Source organism: Nuphar pumila, chromosome 13 (genome assembly GCF_984573655.1).
Source record: "Nuphar pumila chromosome 13, dmNupPumi1.hap1.1, whole genome shotgun sequence".
Classification (NCBI taxonomy): Eukaryota; Viridiplantae; Streptophyta; class Magnoliopsida; order Nymphaeales; family Nymphaeaceae; genus Nuphar; species Nuphar pumila.
The window spans coordinates 52,885,519-52,907,864 of record NC_143261.1 but is presented as its reverse complement, the minus strand read 5'-3'; the positions used below and the strand labels follow the sequence as shown (position 1 = coordinate 52,907,864).

The following is a 22,346-nucleotide window of genomic DNA, read 5'->3' as shown; positions in this document are numbered from 1 at the left end:
GGGTATGGTTTCTCTTATGATGGGTCTGGTTAGACCCAGATCCAAACCCAGTACTAACATCTCAAATTAGGTTTGGGTATGGTTCCTCTTGAGTACTAACCAAACCTGACCCATTGACACCCTTAGATGGGATCGACTCAAAACTTTTTGAATCTGTCTAGCTTAAAAATCCGGCATTTACATGCATAATGACAAAAGTTAAAAATGGAAAAATATCGGCAGCCAGCAACTTTCAACAAATAGATTTTATTTTGAAAAACTAGTTTTTTGATAAAATGTTGAAAATTATAAAATAAATTAAAAATGCTAAAAAAACTTCTTATAAATAAATATAAATAGACAAATATAAAAATAAATACACATGAGTTGTTATCAGATTTACAACATGATATTCATGTTTCTATGAAAAATCTTGATATTTTGAAAATATTGTGAGAAATTAAAGTTTAAAACTTTTAAGTAATTTTTCATAATATTTTTTTGAGTTTTTCATAGATCTCACAATATGTGTCACTGTTTACATGCATTCATATTCGGATTTTACTCAAAAATTCATATCCATATTAAGAAGCAAAACTCCAATCCAAGTTAGAATCCAATTTCTAATCGGATCTAAATTTGGCTATTGGATTAGTTGGATTTGGATACAGATCCGGATCAAATGTCAAATAATATCTAACCTGTTGCCATCCCTGCTTTTCAACTTTGCTCGAGTCAACTAGGGATTTCTGACTCTTTCGAGGAATACGGGTTGGATTTGATCTAACTCAGATGTGAACTTTTTGGTACCAGATGGGACGAAATCAGGCCTCTCAATGGGTTGGACATCTGACCCAGCAGGATGAACCAAATCCGCACGGTAATTAGTTGTTATTCCGGTTTAGTTCCTGTTCTCATTTGGTTAAGAAAATGAAATCTCAAACTCAGTCTCATAAACTTTAAAGGGCTTATTCACTAACAATGCATATAAAATACTCGGGTCAAGCCGTCAGTCAGATATCCAATGAAAGTCACAACCCATAACCAACTGCATATTATTTGGCTTAGGTTAGGGTCAACCTGAATATTATCCGGGTCACCATCTTTTATACCACAGCAGCGGTTGATTACCCTATACAAACCTGACCCATTGACAGCCGTGGACGAAACGTTCACTATCCATTGTTTTTACTTTTTTCTTTGGAAAAATGACGGTAATACAACAAATTTGATGCATTTTTTAAATACCTCATAATTTATCAAATCCGCCAAATAGACTATTCTACATTTTCTCAAATATTTTTTTTAATGCTTTTACCCCTCATACATGTGAATTTACTATTTTTGCAGGTTACTACGCTAAAAGTTGATGGACTTGCGAAACTCATCAACAAAATCGCAACTGATATTACGATAAATTACTAAAAACTTGTGAAAGTTCTATATTGTAAAATTTCCAAGGAGTATCACAATGGTATTGTGATTTTTTTTTATGCAAAATTTTCAAAGAATATCGCAATGGTATTGCAAAATTATTTTTTATTGCAAAATTTCTATTTATATAAATGATGCTTCATTTTCCAAACCCTTATTTGCTTGAAGATGCTCTGTTTTCACAATCCTAGGATTCTTTTGGTTCCCAACTGCTGGTCCTCAATCATTTCAATGGCATTTCAGCTTTTTGAAAATCCTTTATAGGTGAATGGAAACCCCTGAAAGCATGGGGGACACTTCATCGACGGTGAGTTTACCTGTAAAAGCATTGGCGGCACTTAATCAATGATGAGTTTTTTGGTAAAAAAGCATCAACGACACTTCATCGACGATTAGCTTTTTTGATAAAAGTATCGATGGCAAAAAGATCGATGACACTTTATCAATGATGAGCTTTTTTTTTTTTTTTAAAGCATCGACGATGAAATCTTATGGTATGGGTGAGATAGAAAACCAAAAGTCCATAAGTTGTTCATGAGAGCTATATTTTCATCATAGAGAACATGAATAATGACGATGCAAAAGCCATTCGCTCTAACGAAATTTGATAGTTGAAAAGATGTGATGGGTAATGATAATGTAGAGTCAACATATTTAACATTCAGTGTTAGTTTGATCACATGGTATGTGTAGGATAGAAAAAATTAGGAGAACAACACACAATGTAGAATCAACAATGATATATTGTGTTATCTCCCTATTAAAGATGCAATGATATACAACATTTTTGAGGCCTAAGAGATGGAGTTACATCTTGATGTATTATGTTTTTGCCCATCAAAGAGGCACTGATAAGTAACATTATTGTAAAAAAAAATGAATACAATATATGAGAATCTTCATTTTGTGAATGAACGAAAGAAATGCAATATATGAGTGACTTCATTTTGTGAAATAATTAAGCTTCGTTTCTCGACCCTCTTTTTGCATTCGGATGCCCTATTTTTTCAAACCAAGAAGTTTGGCCGCTTCAAATGATTTTTTTCGATGAATCTTCTGCGAATGGTAGAGGCGAATAAGAAATTTTGTAATCCACATATGAAAATCATGAGAAATTTTGCACGGGGGTTGCGGATTTTTTCATGATTTTTGCATCTATAGTATAAAAATCATGACACTACTTGTGAAGTTCATCAAGAGTTTGACGTTGTTGGTTGCAAAATTTCTGAAATATTTGCGAAATTCATGAAGTTTCGCATGCGGTGACGTGATTTTTTTTTTCACCGTGTGAAATTACTATCACATTAAATGCGATGTTTCATTTTCGGCTACTATTTATGGCGAAACACACATTGACAACACTTCATTGGTGGTACTTCATCTTGTCGCTGATTTTTTTACCTAGAAAATTATTGAATCTGAAAAAAAATAACAAGGTTCTAGATGAAAATAGCTTTCCAATAATAATTTATTTGCTAGAAAACGATGAACAAACGCTGAGATACAACTCTTAGAAAGTTCTTAAAATAGAAGATGAAGGTACAATTATGCCTATCTTGACCATTATATACTATTTTTGACCAATTATTCCTAGAAATTGGGAAAATATAAAAAAAAATAACACAAGAAAATTAATTTGTTCAATGCCACCAAGATCACATCAAATTGATAAATGATTGAAAAAAAACACCTTCGGAAACACAAATTGTTCGGTTGTAACAATTTGCATAATAGTTTTTTGTTTGAGTTTTGGATCTCATAAAGGAAAACCCTATAGGGGTTTCAGTTCTTACAAAAAACAGAAAAGTTTGATATATGTGTGTCAGCTTTCCAATGGCTATAAAAATGTGGGTTTTCAATGTCGTTCTGCATACTTTTTAGAAAAAAATTGCATGGGGGTTGTGAAACTTGTGAAGTTCGCACATGAAAATGGTAAAAACATCCAAAAAATGAGAATCTGCATACTTGCTCATTTGGGGGGATTTGGTAAATTATGAAGCATTTTAAAGCACATCATTTTTGTCGTACGTAATGGTTATTTTTTGTTTTTCTTTTATATAAAAAAATAAAACCAATCATGTTTGGTCGAATTTCGACCCAAATGATGTTAAATTGTTGCCTAATTTTGCATCCTGATCCCAGTAGTGGCAACATATTCTCCAGATCCGTCTTGCATTTAGTGATGAATTTCCCATATCTGACTATACGGGTTGGATCTGGTTCGAAAGTTGGTCAGGCCGCAAACCCAATTGCACCATTGACCGGGAGACATGTCTACTGGGTTCAATGAGCTTACTGGATATGCTTATATGGGTCCAAAGTCTACTTGGACTGAAAGGTGATTTGTCATTGTTGGTGTGGGTCTGGTTCCATGTTGTGATTGGGCGGGGCCCAGCAGTTTTTCGCTTGCAAATTTTCTGATCCAATCTAGCTAAATTCTCGACTGGATCCAAATAGCTGTGACAAGAATTTGGTAGGACCCTTCTTCTGAATCTGGATCTGGACTTCATATATGGATCAGAGCCAACCAGATCCTACATGAATCAGACTCATTTCACCCGAACCATGAGGTTGCCCCAATATGAAGGTTGTGATTTGTGAGGCAGTTTGGAATTGGGGGTGAGATTTGGTGATTAGAGCTGATTGTCCCTATTCATAGGGATGCAAATGGAACAGATATGTGCTGGTCTATGGTTGATCCAAATCCAAACTTGAATTTTAAGCCATAAGTCCAAAAATCTCATTTGCCCGGAAATATTGGCAAGAAACAAAAATAAACTCGTGATGTTTTTAAAAATATTGTTTTTCTCAAAAATTCAAAAGAGGTCATTTTTTATGCAGCTCCACTCCAGTGCTGATGACCATCCATTTGAACATTTCTCCAGATAGACACCACATATCACTCTTTTATCCAGGCTTGGGGCTAGGGGTGGGCAACAGCCCGGGCCATGGGACGGGTTTGGGCCAGGATTTTAGGAACCGGGCCTAAACTCAGCCTTGGAATTATTATATTTTCAACACATTGTTGATATTTGTAACTATATGTTGGCCTTGATTCCCCATAATGCATTTTACATACATCTGCATGAATCACATTGCATGCACATCATACCATGTATATAGATTTAATAAGACGTAAACAAAGAAGAATGAATCAGGATGAGCATAAATTGAAAAAGAAGCAAATCATTATATTATGAATAATTTCCTCATAATCAAATGAGTTGGCACTCTACATAACCCTGCTTTAAATTCTTGGAGAAATTACCAAAACGACGACAATTTTATAAATGGACAACACTAGATCAGAGATGCCACAATGAGTAAGCCAAAGAAGCTCAGTCTTCATGGCTCAAGGATTGTAGACTATGCATAATTGCAGCAGCAGTAACGGCCCTGGGCGGTGGCGGCCGCGGGTGCCGGAGGCACTCGATAAGCCGATGCACTATGTCAAAAGCTGGTCGAAAACGCATTATGATGATCCCGATCTGTCCAATTACGCCTCCAGTGAATGCCACTATAGCCAATGGCTCCATGATCACAGAGGGAGAGAGAGATGGTGATGGTTGAGGAGGGAGAGATGGAGATATATAGTTCCAGAGAGGGAAGGAGACAGTTTAGGTTAGAAATTAGTTGAGTGAATAATGAGGGAAAACCATGAGATTGAGAACTACACCAAATTTTAGTTCCACCAATTTTGGAACGGTTAGATACTGTTAGTGCCGTTTTGATAATGGGTTTATTTACAAAGCATACTAATATATATATATATATATATATATATATATATATATATATATATATATATATATATATATATATATATATATAAACTGTCGTACCCAAAAAAAATTGGTAATTCAAATGTATACCTCATTTTACAATTAGACAAAAGTGCGCATAGTTAGCTCGCAAGTTGGTCTTTTCTAATTTCACTCAAAATCATGAATTTGCTCATAATGTGCATATATATATATATATATATATATATATATATATATATATATATATATGAAAAATGCTTACTACAAATTTTTGCAAGTATAAATGTTTTTAATCACCGGGTTGTTTTGCATATGATAATGATGTTCTTTGTTACTAACATGAATTGTTCATGTAATATGTTGCCCCACTAATTGGCCATGAAACCCATATCATGTTGTACAAATATATTTATATACATCTGAAAGTTATATTTTTTTGTGCTATGATACGAAATATTAAGGAATAAATGAATATTATAGACTTGTTTGTGGTTATTATCTAAAATATAAATTAAATGTTGAAATGTATAGTTGGATAGTGCTCTTTCGTAAGCTTGGGTGACACTACAAGAAAATTGTCAATTAGCGATGAATTTTTTTCGGCGCAACGTTGCAGCGGATTAGCGAGAGAAACTAATTCATCGCTAAGTCGCAACACACGCAATGGTTAGCGACAGATTGGACGACGAAAGTTTTTTCGTCGCTACGTAGCGATGGCGTTAGCGACTAAAATCGTCTGTCGTTAACTGGTCACGTGTTGCATTTACAAAAGTTCTGAACTCATAATTGTGAGAGAAAATCACACTTCGCATGCATACATCCACACATTGAAGATTCTTGTCATCGCCTTCACTGATGAGGTGCTCATATAGGTTCAAGGCAGCACATGAATTAGATTGGGCAAAAATCTATGTCATAACATATATACGCCCTGAAGGAAGTATGAAGGCTATAGCTCATGAAGTGAGATGTGTGGAATACTAACTACCTTAATAAAGATGATATATTCAAAGTAGTATGGACCAACTTTTTACTCATATTTTTTTCAATAAAATAAAATAACTTGATTTTGTTATTCTAAAAAGTATTGCACCTGGTAGGTCATAGATTTTTGAAGTCTTGTAAAAAAACTATCCACGTGTTATAATAAGACAAATTAAGAGCTGAATCTTACTATGAAAAACACGTACATCACACACGTGTAAGGTTGTTTTCATAACAAACAAAAAAAAATAAAACATACAAAAGGATCCATTTATACCTGCAAACGATTGTAGCAAATATAGTTTTCCATATAATATTTTTGAATCATCACTTCATCGATTAGATACATAGAAGATTTTGGGGGTGGTAGCCTAGTATTAAGTTATTTGACAATTGAATCACGTACATCACACCTATACTTGCTGATTTTCAATTGAATTGTAAACCTAGTATTAAGTGCATATTTTATAATTTGATTAAACCATATAAGTTATAATTTACTTCATTTATATGGGTTTTAAGATAAATAAACTTGAATCATTTTGAACCAGTCCATTTGACAAATCGATTTTTAGTTTAAAACTATTAATAAATACATATAAACTAAACCACATAAATGAAGTAAATGATGTCTTATAAGGTTTAAACAAATTCTAAAATATAAATCAATGCTTAGGCAATATAATAACTACTGAATACCACAAGTATTCTAATTGCTTACCAATATCATTAGTATAAATTTTGCAAGAGTTTATCCTTATCTCATATATCTTAACAACATAGTTACAGGAATAAATATTTTACCTTTCTTTATGAAATGTGGTGTTTCTACATTAAAAAAAACTATATTGTGTAAATACAAATTTTTATAAAAAAGTTATTGAAACAAAGGTAAAATCTAAACTTATAATGATAAAATTTACAAATATATTAATATTTACTAACATTAAAAACAATATTTTACTTTATAAATAAAAATGATTTATATAATTAAATCAAAATCAAACAAGAAAGACGCCAAAATTTACTTTTCTAATTTTTTTGTTAAAAAATGATCTTGGCTTCAATTTTGAATGTATACAATCCTCACCCCATACCTTCCACGCAAGTTGCTTGAGTAGTATAAAGCGGTGTAGTTTTCACATGTGGACCTAGGATGTAAGATAAGTATCAAGGCTACACTTGGTATTATATGTTCTTTATAGGTACATTTCATGCATTAGGTCAGTCATGTTTATGAAATACATGTTGCATAAGAGATTTATTGAAGTTGTTCGTTTACTTATACATTACTTATTAAATTTCCATTGGTTTAGCTTAGACCAGGGACAGAGACACATTGAGGCCAGGGTGGGCACATGCCCACCCTGACCCAAAAGTTCCCTCATTGTGGGGTTCGGGTATGTGACATGTTGGGTCAAGGTGGCATTGTCCACCCCAACCCGAACCTGACTTCTAAGGGTCCTCTCTCTCTCTCTCTCTCTCTCTCTCTCTCTCTCTCTCTCTCCATGGCTTACTTTGATAATTTGCTTGTAATCATATTTATGTGGATTCACTATCTAAGAAAATTTCACCTTGCATAAAGCTAGGCCTATGCGGATAATATATTTGGAAAATAAGTTTAAAAAAAACATTTTGAAGATGAATTTGTTACATAAATAAACATGCCTCTTCAAAACGTCTGCTATTGCAATCGTAGACCCTTCAACCCACTGTAATTGCTAAATCTTTGATTGGAACTGTCGTAGTACCTATGTTTCAAGAGATGCCTTTATGGATCAAGACTGGACACAAGGACACACGTTGTGACACGCTATGGCATGTATGGATCTTTTTCTTTTTATAATATTTTGAATAGCAAATATATTTTAAATATTTGTAGTCATTTGAATAATTAAAAATTTTGTTTCCACATGTCTCGTTTTTTGAATATTTTAGAAATGCACATCTAGTTGTATCATATCCTGGTTGGTGTCTGTATTTATGTAATATATGTCATAGAACAATCAACTCGTGTTAGATTCCAAAATAAACTGAAAAGATTAATCTTGAGAACATACGCATTCACTGTTTGCTTTGATGTGTCTGAGAGAGAGAGAGAGAGAGAGAGAGAGAGAGAGAGAGAGAGAGAGAGAGAGAGAGAGAGAGAGAGAGAGAGAGAGAGATGGTTCTTTGAACACTGCATCTAGAATGAAATATTGATATGTTTTCAGCTAATCACAAGGCAAGTCGAGTAACTTCTCATAGTAACTTCTCATAATGTAATAGATAAAAGTAATGGATCTTTAGTGATATATGTTTAACTTATAACCACAACTCTTATGCTCATCAATGAGGCTTTTCTCAAGAGTGTTTTTTTTAAGTGGATTTTCTTGCAAAAATCTCAGAAAAAACTTGGATGTTAAAAAATATATATATAAATTAAAATTAAAAATGATAGGAAACATATAGCTTTTAACAACATTTTTATTGAAAACCTAAAGAAACAATTAATTCTTAAATCAAATAAAAAAAGAACAATATACTTAAAATATATAAAATAAGAATTTTCAATATCATTATATTATTGGTATATTTATGATATAACCATTATTTAAAAATATCATGATATTTTCTATTTAATATCCGTTGTTAGGGTTTTTTGCTTTTGTTGTTCATTTTTTTGTGCCTTTAGATTCATGGCTCCCGCTTCTAGCTTCGATTAGGTAATGATTTCGACATTAAAGCAACTAGATGAGTTGTTAGTAATATTCTTTCCTTTTAACTTATTATCCAATATCTAAATAAACCAACGGTTTGATGAGAAGAATGAGGGTGGGTTAGTTGTGAAGATTAAGCTTTAAGGACTCGAATGAAACTGTAATTTCACGATTTCAAACATTTGACATCCAGACTCCGCCTTCTTTTATGGACAAGAAGAGAACAAACAGCCAAAAAAACCTGACAGAATTGATGACCCCTCTGTTAACGTGTTTGCATGATTCATGCTCAAACTACCTCGAGTATCAACTTTTTTTTTTCTTTTGGTGACGAGGAACCCTTGCCGAAGCCAGAGAAAACCCAGACCCCACGACCACCATACCTTATGTTGCCCACCTCTGAAAGATATGGATCCACCCGTGCACCAGTGGGGTTTGATCCAGTTCCTTCATCTCAGCACCCTCACAACCAACCCGCTGGCCACCGCAGTGGTGCATCCCTCATAGACGTCGCAGGGCCAGCCTGAGTATCAACCTTGATGCTCATCGTCATAGGAGAGTCTAAAAGCTACGTTAAGAGCAATGGAGCTTATCAGAGTTTTCAAACTTCATAGGGTTCAAAAATATTAGTTAATAAGAGACTGCCACTAAAACTTAAGAAACTAAAAAAACACCTAAAACCTAAACTTGTGTTTAAGGGGCAGTTTTCTATTGGGCATTTCAATACAATAAAAGGGTAGTAATTTAATGGGCCATTCAACCTAAAATCAATTTAGATACAAGACAACAATATTTTTTTTCTAATTAAAAAAAAAAGAAGGATCTTTTTCTCCAATACCTTCTGACTGAACAGCAGGATTTAGTTACATTCCACATATTAAGGATACTTGATAGTCCTCTAAAAAAACGACTTGATGGGGGAAAGAAAAAAGTGAGGGTACATACATTCTTATGAAACAGGATACAAAAACCTACTTGTACTATGATAGAAAATATGATTCTTCGGTCCATTCATCCCTTCCTTGATTCTCTAATTTGTACTGCAGTAATAACATATGATTCTTCCGTCCATTCATCTGTTCATTCCTCTAATTCCTTTTGGAGGTCTTGACACTGAGATACAAGCTTACATTGATCAAATTAGAAGTTTCTAATAGAACCATCCATAGGTTGAAGGGTACACCTGTGGCTTGGTTCCCCAAAATCCAGAGCTCACAGGTGCTTCTAGATGGCTCTCGGTAGCAATTTCTAACAATATAAGTTAGTAGGCCTCTTATCTGTTCAGTCTCTCACTCACCATTGATTTTAAGAGAACCTAGACTACACATATGTGAATTTTGATCCTCAAGTCTGTGGAGCTCTGACTCAATAGTTCGAGCAATCTCTGATCCTTCTGGTTCAGGGAAGCGCACATGGAAAGAGCCTTCAGAGGTGAGCATGGCAGGTTGCGACCTTACCGACTGTTGCTTGATAAAGTTGTACATTTGTTGGTGAAAGGAGTGGTCAAAGGAGAAACAGTCACTGTCATCAGGGTTGGAGTGCCTTGATGAGCCGGATCCTTCTCTTCTACAGAAATGAGGAAGGGATGCGTAGTCCATTATCTACAGAAACAGCCACAAAAACACAGTATTCAGCTAGTTTAAATGCTCCATCTTTGGGACTCAAGGCAAACTCTTCCAAGCCAGATCTTATGGGCTCAGTGGGCTGGGATAAGACTTGTACAACTTGATTGAGTCAAAGCCAACTTGAGAAGCAACGTGATGCAAGATGCAACTGAGTCCTAGGCCAACCAACTTTGGTTTGGGTTGGGAAAATGATTGATGGAAAGATTAGTGATACATCAAATTTTTATTTTTTTGATGAATAGTGATACAACAATTGCTATATAAGAAATCTACAAAATAAAGCTACCAACATTTTTCTGCCACACGTACAAAATCAGGTGGGTAGATCCTAAAATAATCTTAAAGATACAGGGCACCTGAGGCAGTGCAGGTATGTACACAAGTGACAACATAATCGGATGCCTAGATTGAAAAATGAAAGATCAAAGTCAATAAATCACTTTCCTAAAGGAAATGGGCAAAAAGAAACATCTTCATTGTGGTTCAAAGAGTGTTTTAAAAGTTTATACCTGAGATCAACCAAGGAATTTCCTAATCTATCATAAACACAAAACTATTTTGCTAAGTGACAATATTTGAATAAGTTACCCTGAAATTACAGGCATCTATTACATATAATAGATGATTTGTACTTATAAATTGCACAACCATTTCAAGTACTTAATTTTCACAATTTTGACCAGCAAGCGGAAACACAGAATTTGGGAAAGCAACAGACAAAAATGCACTTAATATACAAACCTGTTCTTGTGGTTAAAACAGAACATTATATAACAAGTGTTGTAGGATAATTCATGTTTTGCATTACTTGACAAAAATATAGAAAGTTAGCCTTACCTTCAACAGTTCATCTCTACCACAACCTTGTAACACCTGTATTTTCTTCCTGGTCCTCTCCTGCAAGAGTGGCTTCACTACCTATTTAATAGAAAAAAAAATGCAAAGTGAAAATTAGCAATATTAAACTCATTGACATACACCAAGTTTTTCCATCTGAGACCAATTGTATAATTGAATATGAAATACCTTTATTACAAGAAAAGATACAAAAAAAGATGAATAGTTGAAGCAAATGTAAATCTTTCAAGAAAAAAGGAAGGCACACCTTCCAACATGCTGAAAATATATATGGAGAATTAACAATGTAGTATGTATCCGTCTTCTCTGGGTAATTCAGGTCATCAATAGTAGATATGATTGTCAGCAGCTGCATTTAGACAGGAAAAAACATTTTTTTTCAAAACCACATTAAAATTTAAAAGTAGCATGAGTCTAAATGAATCTGATGCATGCATGCATACAGTTGGATATATAGTCTTGACAATGTAATAAGAGGTTGACACTGGCTACAGCGCTTAGCAGTGTCCTCAGCATAAGTGCAGACTCACTAAACACCAATAATCTGAGTCTTTTTTTGGCTAGGCCAAGGAGCCCCCAGCCCAACCATCCCAAACAGCACCCCCCCCCCCCCCCCCCCGCCCCACCCTCCCCCAACCTTATGACTCCCCATGGGTTTCAAACTTGTGACATCCTGTCAATGGTGACATTCACAAGTTGACCCCACCAAATGAGTGGAGCCCTACAAATAATTTGAGTTGCCAGCTGACACATATAAAGGATCCTGAGATGATTTTGTTTCCGCTGAATCATCTAACAAGGAAAAAGCTTGAATGAAACATGGGAAGACAAGGTGATTAATATTGCCACTGTCAGATTTATACCTACAAATACCAGTTCCAAGCTTTGATAAAGGAAGGTCGGGTTCAAGTGGCAACAAGCCATAAAAGTTGATGGGACAGGACTCTAGAAGCTAACCCATGAGCTGCATAAAGGCTTGATGTGAAGGGGCAAATTACAAAACCAATATAATAAGATAGTAGTTCAGATCGAGATTTAGTATAGAGTATTACATCTGAATCAGAATTCGACATGGATCTGAATCCAAATACATCTAAATATCGGATCCATTAGCTATTTAAGCTAGTTTGGATCCAGAATTGGTTTTAGCTTTTCCAACCAAATCTGAATCCAATTATAAAAAATCCAATTAGGTCGGATTCAGTCATACCCAGGTCTGAACAGAATCCAAGCTTTAACATCCCAATTAATTTGCATAACTTTTGACTGTTAAGTTCCCTGGCCTCCTAGTTCTGGAGTGATTTCTTTTGACTACCATTAATAGTTTTTGGATTAACCTTGTTAATGTTATGATCTAAATCATAGTTATGCTTGGATCATTGAGTTAGTAGTAATTGAAGAGGATGACATTGCAAAGTTGATACTTTAGGTGTTCATGATAACACGCGGAGGTCAAGGAGAGGCTTACATGGTAAGACATGGCAGCGATTGGACCTAGGCCTGAATCAGAATCATCTAGGCCACATCTAGAAGATTTGTCCAACACAATAGCTTAAAGTTGTGCTAGACATAGATTGTCCAAGTGGGTCTGCATCAAGTAACCCAACAAATTGGCAGTATTAATCAAGGCCCGCACAAAGCAGGTCTGGACCTGAATTCTCAGGTTTAATCAGAACATGAGAGAGAGAAAATCACATGTGTGTCTCCCTCTAGCCACACACACACCAGATCTAGTAATATTATCCCTATCCAGATCCATTGTAAAGTGTGTTGACATTGGATATTAATCATACTATAGTATGTCCCTAGAGGATAATTTTCTGACTGAAGGCACACAATGATTACAGCTTTTTCTCTTGACAATGATTACGGCTTTTTGTCTTGACAAGTATCAAAGGATGAGAAGATATGACAGCACCAGTAGCAAAATAATTATAAGATACAAGAAATAAAAGATTTTCCAACCCTTCACATATATGCACATGTGCATATGTGAGTGTGACAGTGTGTGTATGACTCTATGTGTACGTGTGTGTCTGCATGCATTTATGCAGTATTGCCATATTGCGATTGAAAGGAAAAAGAATATAAAATCCTTCCTAAACAGAACAAGACATTATAGTACGAGAACAACCTTTAAAATGAATTGAGTTACATGATGCAAGAACAATTTGAAAGGAAAAGGAGGACTTAAAGTTAAAACCAGAGAAGAAAGTCAAACTGTACAAAATACAAAATACAAAATACAGAATAGAAGAAAAAACAGGCCTTGTAAAACAAAAAGATAATTAATTTTTTAACACGTTTAACCAGATATCATGAGGACCTTTAGTTGGTTTAATGCTGAAAGCTTTAGTCCTGTCATATCCAAAATCTTCAAGCAGGTACTAATATGTCTTGCATATGTTTTTGTGGCAGTGGGCTGCAACAAAAAAGAAAAAGGCTTTAGTTATAACAGATGAACACAAACTGTTATGCATATGTCAGACAAACTCACCAGAATCACACGATCCCTATATTCATTTATTTGGATATGTGACTGAACATAGTAGTGAACCTACAGCAGAAAGGATATGCACAAATCAACTTTCATTCCAATAAAAGCTACTAGGATGCATGATATAAATAAATAATGAAAGCCTGATGAATGAATACCAACAGGTGGGAGTGGAGCACAGGAGCACTGAAAAATGGGAATTTCTTAAAAAGGATACTGACAAGAGATATGCACAAATAATACTCATAGAAAACAAGCATGAAATTACAAATCTATCTTTTTCCCTTTTCTGATAGCAAACAATCTGGCTTAAACTCTGAAAAGTAGGGCAGCCCCAATATTTAAGCACCAACAGAGCAATTACAAGTGGAGTGAAGAGTCTTTGAAACTGTAATGTTTCATTAAATTGAATCAGCTCTAGCTGCTCGATCCATGGGAAATGGTCAGATAATCCTCAAATAATAAATATAATTATAGCCCAAGATACAGTAAAGAAACACTTAAATGTGCAACTATAATAAGTATTCATATTCTTACTGGATTCTTTTTTTTTTTCAGACTTCAATTTTATGTTGTCTGGATATAAACAATGTATTTGTTTGTGACATCTTGGTTGTTCATGTATGCGAGGGATGGTTATCTTCACGATGCTTTTAATATCTCAAACAAGCATTATATATAGAGACTGAGAAACCTAGTACTACACTATTGATGGATATGCATGCTCTTAGTCCTGATGATTGGAACACTACTACTCATGGCTGGGCTATTCTCCATTTGCAGGTCGATGTAACCTCATCACCACAAGACAAAAAGATTAAGATTTAGTTTATTTGGTATACATCAACCAATTTAAATGTATCAAATCACCAATGAACAACATCTAACTTCATTCTTTTCAAACCAAAGCTAATAAGTTATAATTCTCAACAATTATAAAAGAATGAACTTGAGAAGAATCTTTACATATATACATAGGAATGATATAAAATATCATAAATACATCACAGCATGTCCAAAATGCTTTGCTCTATAAGGCCCTATCTACACTTAATAACCAAAAATTTTTGGAGGGCACCTGGTGAAAGGAATGCATGCTAAATATTAACAATAAATTTCCTCCCAACTAACATCTAGAATTTGATAAGTGTGCTAACAGAAAGAAGGAAATTATCAGGATATTTAGATACTTACAGATGCTTTGTCAAATGTGCTCAGCCCAACACCAATTGCAAAGACAGGAAGACCCTGTAAATGGAATTTGCAATTTATGAAGCCATTTAAGTTCTTCTACCAAATAATATACAGCAACTGGCAGGATGGAAGTTCTTGATGTTTTCTTTTTCGAAGGCAGGGTCAGACAGAACTTAAGCAGTTATATCTCATGTTAGCTTTCCATTGACACAACCAGCTTCTGAAAATAGTGATCTTTAACTGAGGAACAACACATGGAGTATTTTCAAGGTTAGGGATCTCTGGACATGTAAACAGCTTCTACCAAGGATGCCCCCAGTGAAAGGGAATGTACATCTCGAGTTGATTGTTGGTGCTGCTCATCTTAGAGTAAATACATTCCATGTTGTCATTTAATTAAAATTTGTAGTTTGACATTAATTCAACCCAAATCTTGCAACTGAACGAATTCAAAGGAGACAATTGTGGAAATAACAGTCAGCATGAAAGCTTTTAAGGCTGAATATTGATGAAGATACATTTAGACGGAAGGCAGCAGAGATTACAGCAAATTGCATATTTTATAGCTACAATAAGGAAGTTCCTTCTTACTAGACCCAAGCTCAAAAGCATAGCCTAAGAACTAAATGCCAAGAACCAATTGTTAAAAATTTCATAAAGGGAAAAGGTCAAGTACTGGCCTCTTTTGAGTATCCTGATAATCCTATCAGCTGTGAATCCCGGACTGCTCTGTATAATTCTCTTGGAACTATAGGTTTCTGATTCAGGCAAAGCAGAAAAACATAAAATGAATAAACAAAAAATATGCATATACGGAGCACATATTAGAATAGTGTAGAAAAAGTTAAAATAAAGGAAAGCAGCCCATATGACAGAGCATTTGAGAAAAAACTAATGTTTGGTAAAACTCACAGTTAATATATTGTCAATTTCGTTCTGTATTCTCCAGTTTAAACAATCCACCAACTGCAAGAGAACATGGGGATCAATATATATTAATCTTTAAAAGATTTTTCACACCAAAATCAGCCAACATATTGTCCCTTTTAAACCAAGCAACTGATGAACTTGTTCTGAAAAGAATAAGATATGATCACCATTAACTTATTTGAGAAGAACAAAGTGAAAGCTAACCATTTTATTTGCTTTTGAGGCATTCCCATCTCTAGCCTTCAGAAACCGAATTAGTGTCTCGACTGGATTCCCCTGATGCATATTCTGAAAAAAAGCAAAACAAGATCATGCATGTGATGTCCCATTTAATGATCTAAACAACTCATATAGCAGACATGAAGGAATGGCATTAACGGAATAAACCTTGCAAGTGTAAAAGAAAATGAAACAAAAGTGAAACCAGTAAGTTTATCATGCATGTGCTGTCCCATCTAATGCTGAACAGACATGTAGAAATGAAATTAATGGAATAAACCTTGCAAGTGCAGAAGAAAAGCATAACAATACTGCATAAAATCATGTCGACACAAAACCATGCTGCAGCAGCAGATACAGATAGTTGAAGAGAATGAAATCTTAAAACCACAGAAGACTACAACAACAACTACGCCTTCATCCCAAAACAATTGGGGTCAGCGATATGAACCAAAAAAGAAATTCATTTTGGGTCTTCCACATGAATCCTTTTCCTCCAATCATTTCTATCCAACGCCATGTCCTCGGTGAGGTTCAAAGCATTCATATCCTTTCCTATCATCTCCATCCAAGTCTTCCTAGGCCTACCCCGACCTCTTTTAACTAATATATTTTCCCATTTCTCCAACCTTCTAACTGGAGCATCATTAGGCCTTCGCCGAATATGTCCAAACCACCGTAAACGATTCTCTCGCATCTTATTTTCAATTGGTGCAACACCTACCTTCTTACGTATCTCTTCGTTCTGAATCTTATCTTTTATTGTATTTCCACACATCCATCTAAGCATCCGCATCTCAGCTACACTCATTTTTTGAATATGATGTCTCTTGGCAGCCCAACATTCCGTACCATATAGTAAAGCGGGTCTAATAGTCGTCCTATAAAACTTTCCCTTCAACCGCAATGGCATTCTACGATCGCACAGCACTCCAGTAGCACTTTTCCATTTCATCCACCCAACCTTTATCCTATGATTTACATCTCCATCAATTTCTCCATACTTTTGAATGATGGATCCCAAATATTTGAAATAATCATTCACCGGTATATCTTGCTCACCAAGCTTCACTACACTCCCATCACTACTTCGTTGCTTACTAAACCGACATTCCATATATTCAGTCTTACTCTTACTCAACTTAAAACCTCTAGCTTCCAATGTCTGTCTCCATAATTCTAACTTAGCATTAACCCCAGTTCTAGACTCATCAATCAAAACAATATCATCAGCAAACAACATACACCACGGTACATTTTCTTGGATTGATCTCGTAAGCTCATCCATCACTATCGCAAATAGGAAAGGGCTTAAAGCAGATCCTTGATGTAACCCAACCGTTATCGGAAAATTGGTTGTCACCCCTCCACAAGTGCGGACATTGGTTACTACTCCTTCATACATATCTTTAATTATACTAATGTACTTGAGAGAAACACCTTTCTTCATCATTGTCCACCAGAGAACGTCCCTAGGTACTCTATCGTATGCCTTCTCTAAATCAATAAAAACCATATGCAAATCTTTGTTCCTCTTTCTATATCTTTCAATAAGTTGTCTAAGAAGATGTATAGCTTCCATAGTTGATCTTCCAGGCATAAAACCAAATTGATTCTCCGATATCATGACAACCTTCCTCAACCTAGACTCAATCACCCTCTCCCAAAGTTTCATAGTATGACTCATGAGTTTTATACCACGATAGTTTGTGCAATCTTGTATATCACCCTTATTCTTATATAAAGGCACCAAAGTACTCTTCCTCCACTCATTAGGCATCTTATTTGTTCGCCAAATCAAGTTAAAAAGATTTGTCAACCATTCTAAACCTTTCTCTCCCAAGCATTTCCAAGCCTCGATAGGTATACCATCTGGGCCAACTGCCCTTCTTGATTTCATTTTCTTCAAAGCCTCTGCAATTTCTTTCTTTTGAATCTTGCGCATGAAGTCACGATTTATCTCATGAAAAGGAATGGAGAAGTCTCCAAGATCTTGAGCATGACTATCATTAAATAGCTTATCAAAATAATCTTTCCATCTTTCCTTAATCTCCTCATCTTTGACTAAAACCCTTTGCGTTTCATCTTTGATACATCTAACCATACCCAAATCCTTCGATTTCCTATCTCTCATCTTTGCAAGCCTATAAATATCCTTCTCGCCTTCTTTGGTATCCAACTTGTCATAAACCTCCTTATATACCTTAGCCCTCGCGTTTCGAACAACTTTTTTAGCTTCCTTCTTTGCTATCATATACTTCTCCAAATTCTCATTATCACGACTCTTACTTAGAGTTCTATAACACTCTCTTTTAACCTTAATAGCTAATTTGACATCCTCGTTCCACCATGATGTATCCTTACCTAGTGGTGCACCGCCTTTAGACTCACCCAATACCTCCTTAGCTACTTTTCTCATACCACCCGCTATCTTATTCCACATTGATTCTGAATCCTCCTCGAGACACCAATCAACTTCCTTAACTACCTGCTCTACAAACATTCCTTGTTTAGCTCCTTTCAGTGCCCACCACTTAATTCTAGGATCTATCCTATGTCTATCCCTTTTGCGGCATTGTCTAATTCTAAGATCTAAAATTAAGACTCTATGTTGTGTAGCTACACTTTCTCCTGGTATAACCTTACAATCGATGCAACAACCCCTATCTCTCTTTCTAAGTAGGAAAAAATCTATTTGACTCGTATTAACCCCACTTTTAAATGTTACTAGGTGAGACTCCCTCTTCCTAAACCAAGTGTTTGCTAAGATCATATCATAGGACAAACAAAAATCTAAAATCCTTTCTCCACTTTCATTTCTTTCTCCTATACCATAGCCTCCATGGATATTCTCAAATCCATCCCTACTAATGCCTACATGTCCATTAAGGTCACCGCCGATGAAAAGCTTTTCTCCATAAGATGTCTCTTGTACTACTCCATCTAAATCTTCCCAAAATTGATGCTTAATGGAATCATCTAAACCTACTTGAGGTGCATAAACACTAATAATATTAATAATATCCGTACCTAATACTAATTTAATAAGTAAAATTCTATCACCCTTCCTACGGACCTCAACTACATTATCTATAAACTGACGACTCATAACAATCCCTACTCCATTCCTATTCCTATTTATTCCTGTATACCAAATCTTATATCCCCAAGGTTCTATCACTTTAGTTTAAAACCACAGAAGACTGAATAGTGAAAATCATATTTGTAGTTCTAGTCCTTTATTTTCCCCAAAAGCAATTAGAGGAGTGTATTATAGAGAATCACCAAAACCAACCCCTCATGTAACATAATTTTGCAGGCAACAGGACTTAATGCAAATGAAGAGATCAATGGAATTAGTCATTTAAGCAGTTACATTCTTTTTTCCCATAAATAGAAGTTAAAAACCAACTGGGCCGTTGTAGCTGAACAGAAAGCACTTCTAAATATATGCCCAATCTGTGGAGTTGATTTTTTGGTGATAGAAGAAAAAAAAAAGACTTCCTTACATCAAAAAAGAAGAACACCAATTAGCGAAAGAGAAAACCAATAGAGCTCGGTGAGCCCAGGTGAACCTTCATGTTCCTAAATGCAACTGCTTGTTTGTTACACATCGGTTTCTCCTCATATGGACAATGTGCTGAAGTGTGATACAATTTACACTTCCAGCATAAACTAAAGAGCAGGCCTCTAAGAAACACAATGGATCATCAAGTTGCTTGGCATACTAGATACTCCATTTATTGAAGAAAGAGGCCAAATACAAGGTGAGAGAAGCTCAACAAACGCTAGGAGTTAGTCAAATTATATGTGCAAAATCTTGTCAACTTTTGTGACTCCGGATGAGTCAAGGAGTCTGATATGGGAAGTAACATAATTCAAGGACAAATTACTCTAAGAGCATTCTGCTAGATCAAGCGAAAAAACCTCACAATTTCAAAACCAAAGGGAAATTTGTCTCTATGTTCAATGGATCGCACCTGTCAAGACAAAATGTTTTGAACAACAAAGACGCAATTTAAAAGCTCACTGCAAATCTAATGTACCACTTTTCCAAGCTAACTAAGATTATCAATTGAAATTAAGTAAAGCATGAACTGTGTTAGAATTCAGAAACCCGCTGACTCTTTACAATGGCTACCATTGGATCAGATTAAGCAATTACTATGCCACAACGTGCTCATTAATAAATAATAAGAAGAAGATACGACCGAAAGATGTTAAATTTTAAGTATTGGAAAAAAAAAACTTTTGAATAAAAAGACAATGGGCAACAGAAAAAAAAACAAAACAAAAAAAACACATTTTCAACCATCTACGTGAATTTCAATACTAACGAATGACGCTTTTGATGTTAAATTTCAACAAAAAAATGAAGGAAAATAAAATGGGAAAACATTGATCCAGAGTATTCTATAGATGAATAAGATACAAAAGAGAACAAAATCCAAATTTGAAAATCAAATCAGTCCCGAAATCGTACGAAAAAAACGATCATCGGTAAAGCGCTAACAAAAGAGCGCCTAGAGCACGAATCGTAGAATTATACACAACAATGAGCGAGAAAAATCAGGAATCTGAGCTCGAAACACAAATCTCATGGACAAGTGAAAACGAAAACAGAGTCCTGAACACGCATCGCCGAATTATACACGATAACGATCTACAACAAGCATAAATCCGAGCACTAAACGCAGATTCCACCAAATCTTCCACAAAAAGCCTGAAATCTAAGCCGAAACCACGAGATCTGAGCAATCTAGATAAAAAAACATGGGAAAGCCCCGAAAATAAGCAAATTCGAGCGCGATCACTCACCGCGAACGTCGCCTTCAGCGGCTCATCCACTGCACGAATTTCCAAAAAAACAGAGGGAGAAGATCAGCATTCCAAATTCCAGCGATGATAAAGATGCAACGAAGCAAAACGTGAGGTTAGGGTTTAGTGAAGGAGAAGAAAACGAACTAAAAGACATAAATTTCCCCAAAAAAGTGAAAAAGAAAATGAGAGGGAGAGAGTAGAGTGAAGAAAATCGCCTTGATCGATGAGAGACTCGAATTGCCGGATCATATCTGCAGAGATATTCACCATTTTTTCGGATTAAATCCGAAGAAAAGTTTTTTTTTTTTAGTCTCTACCTTTTGAGAGAGAGAGAGAGAAGAGGAGGAGGAGGAGAAGAAGAAGAAGAAGAAGCCAGAGCAGTGCCTTTTTTTTCTGACGTTGGGTAACTTTTTTCTAAAGACCCAATTTTATCTGATATTCCGTATCAAGCACAACCTTGTCTGAAATTCCAGATAAAAACTCACTTTTCCGGACAGTGGTCAAAAAGTGACCTGTTATAACTGACTGTTAAACTCAGTCATTTTAGTTAATATCTTGTATACTTCTTTCTAATAACAAGAAATGGTGCCACTCGATTTCAGCTGCATTGGAGTCGGGTCGGCAATGGGCCGGCCCGATCAACTTTTAGGCCAGCCCGTTGGGAAAACCCCGCCCACAGCCCGCCCGTTGGGCCGGTGAGCTTAATCAGGCCAGATCTATTATATTATATATATAGGAAATGAAAACCTATAAAATACAAAACATATTAAATGAAATATGATAGTAATTTTCAGTATTTTTTTTTGAAAATTTGACCCCTTAGATGTGTTCAAGACCATTGATTTATTACAAATTGACACTTTCATGCATTTTGAATAAAAATGGTATTTGGAGCCATAAATTTATGAAAATTGTAGGCTGTTGATTTTTTAAACCTTATAAAAACCTATCCATGCATCCAATCAAATGTTGATGAGGTCAGAATTTTGAAAAAAACACTAAAAAATCATGAAAATCCAATAACATGTTTGGTTTTGTATTTTGTAGGTTTTCGTTTTCTATATATAATATATAAATTATAATGTATATTATATATAATATATATTATATAAATATATAGGCTTAATATTGGCTACTAATAAATATATAAAACTAATGAGTAGAAATCACTGTTTTCTTCAAAAATGCTCATTTTTATGTAGATCAAATGTTATGTATGTGATTTACACCGTTTGTTTAGTAAGAAACTTGTTTTGAATAATGTGATTATAACAAGTAATTAGGTTTTTAAAAGGGTTCAAAAATTAATGTCTCACAATGTGCCAAAATTTTATAACTCAAA

General features: G+C 35.1%; 1 protein-coding gene across 1 annotated transcript; it reads right to left on the bottom strand.

The window, feature by feature from the left end:
- Positions 1-9,824: 9,824 nt before the first annotated feature.
- On the bottom strand, positions 9,825-21,024 carry LOC149818388 (phosphatidylinositol/phosphatidylcholine transfer protein SFH2-like). The gene is made up of 10 exons (XM_089984347.1): positions 21,002-21,024; positions 16,169-16,252; positions 15,947-16,000; positions 15,715-15,792; positions 15,035-15,088; positions 13,841-13,900; positions 13,670-13,765; positions 11,591-11,692; positions 11,323-11,403; positions 9,825-10,461 (listed from the first exon to the last, which is right to left on the bottom strand). Exons 2-10 carry the CDS (start codon positions 16,247-16,249, stop codon positions 10,150-10,152), a joined length of 918 nt encoding a protein of 305 aa, XP_089840473.1. The 5' UTR covers positions 16,250-16,252; positions 21,002-21,024; the 3' UTR covers positions 9,825-10,149.
- Positions 21,025-22,346: the final 1,322 nt, after the last annotated feature.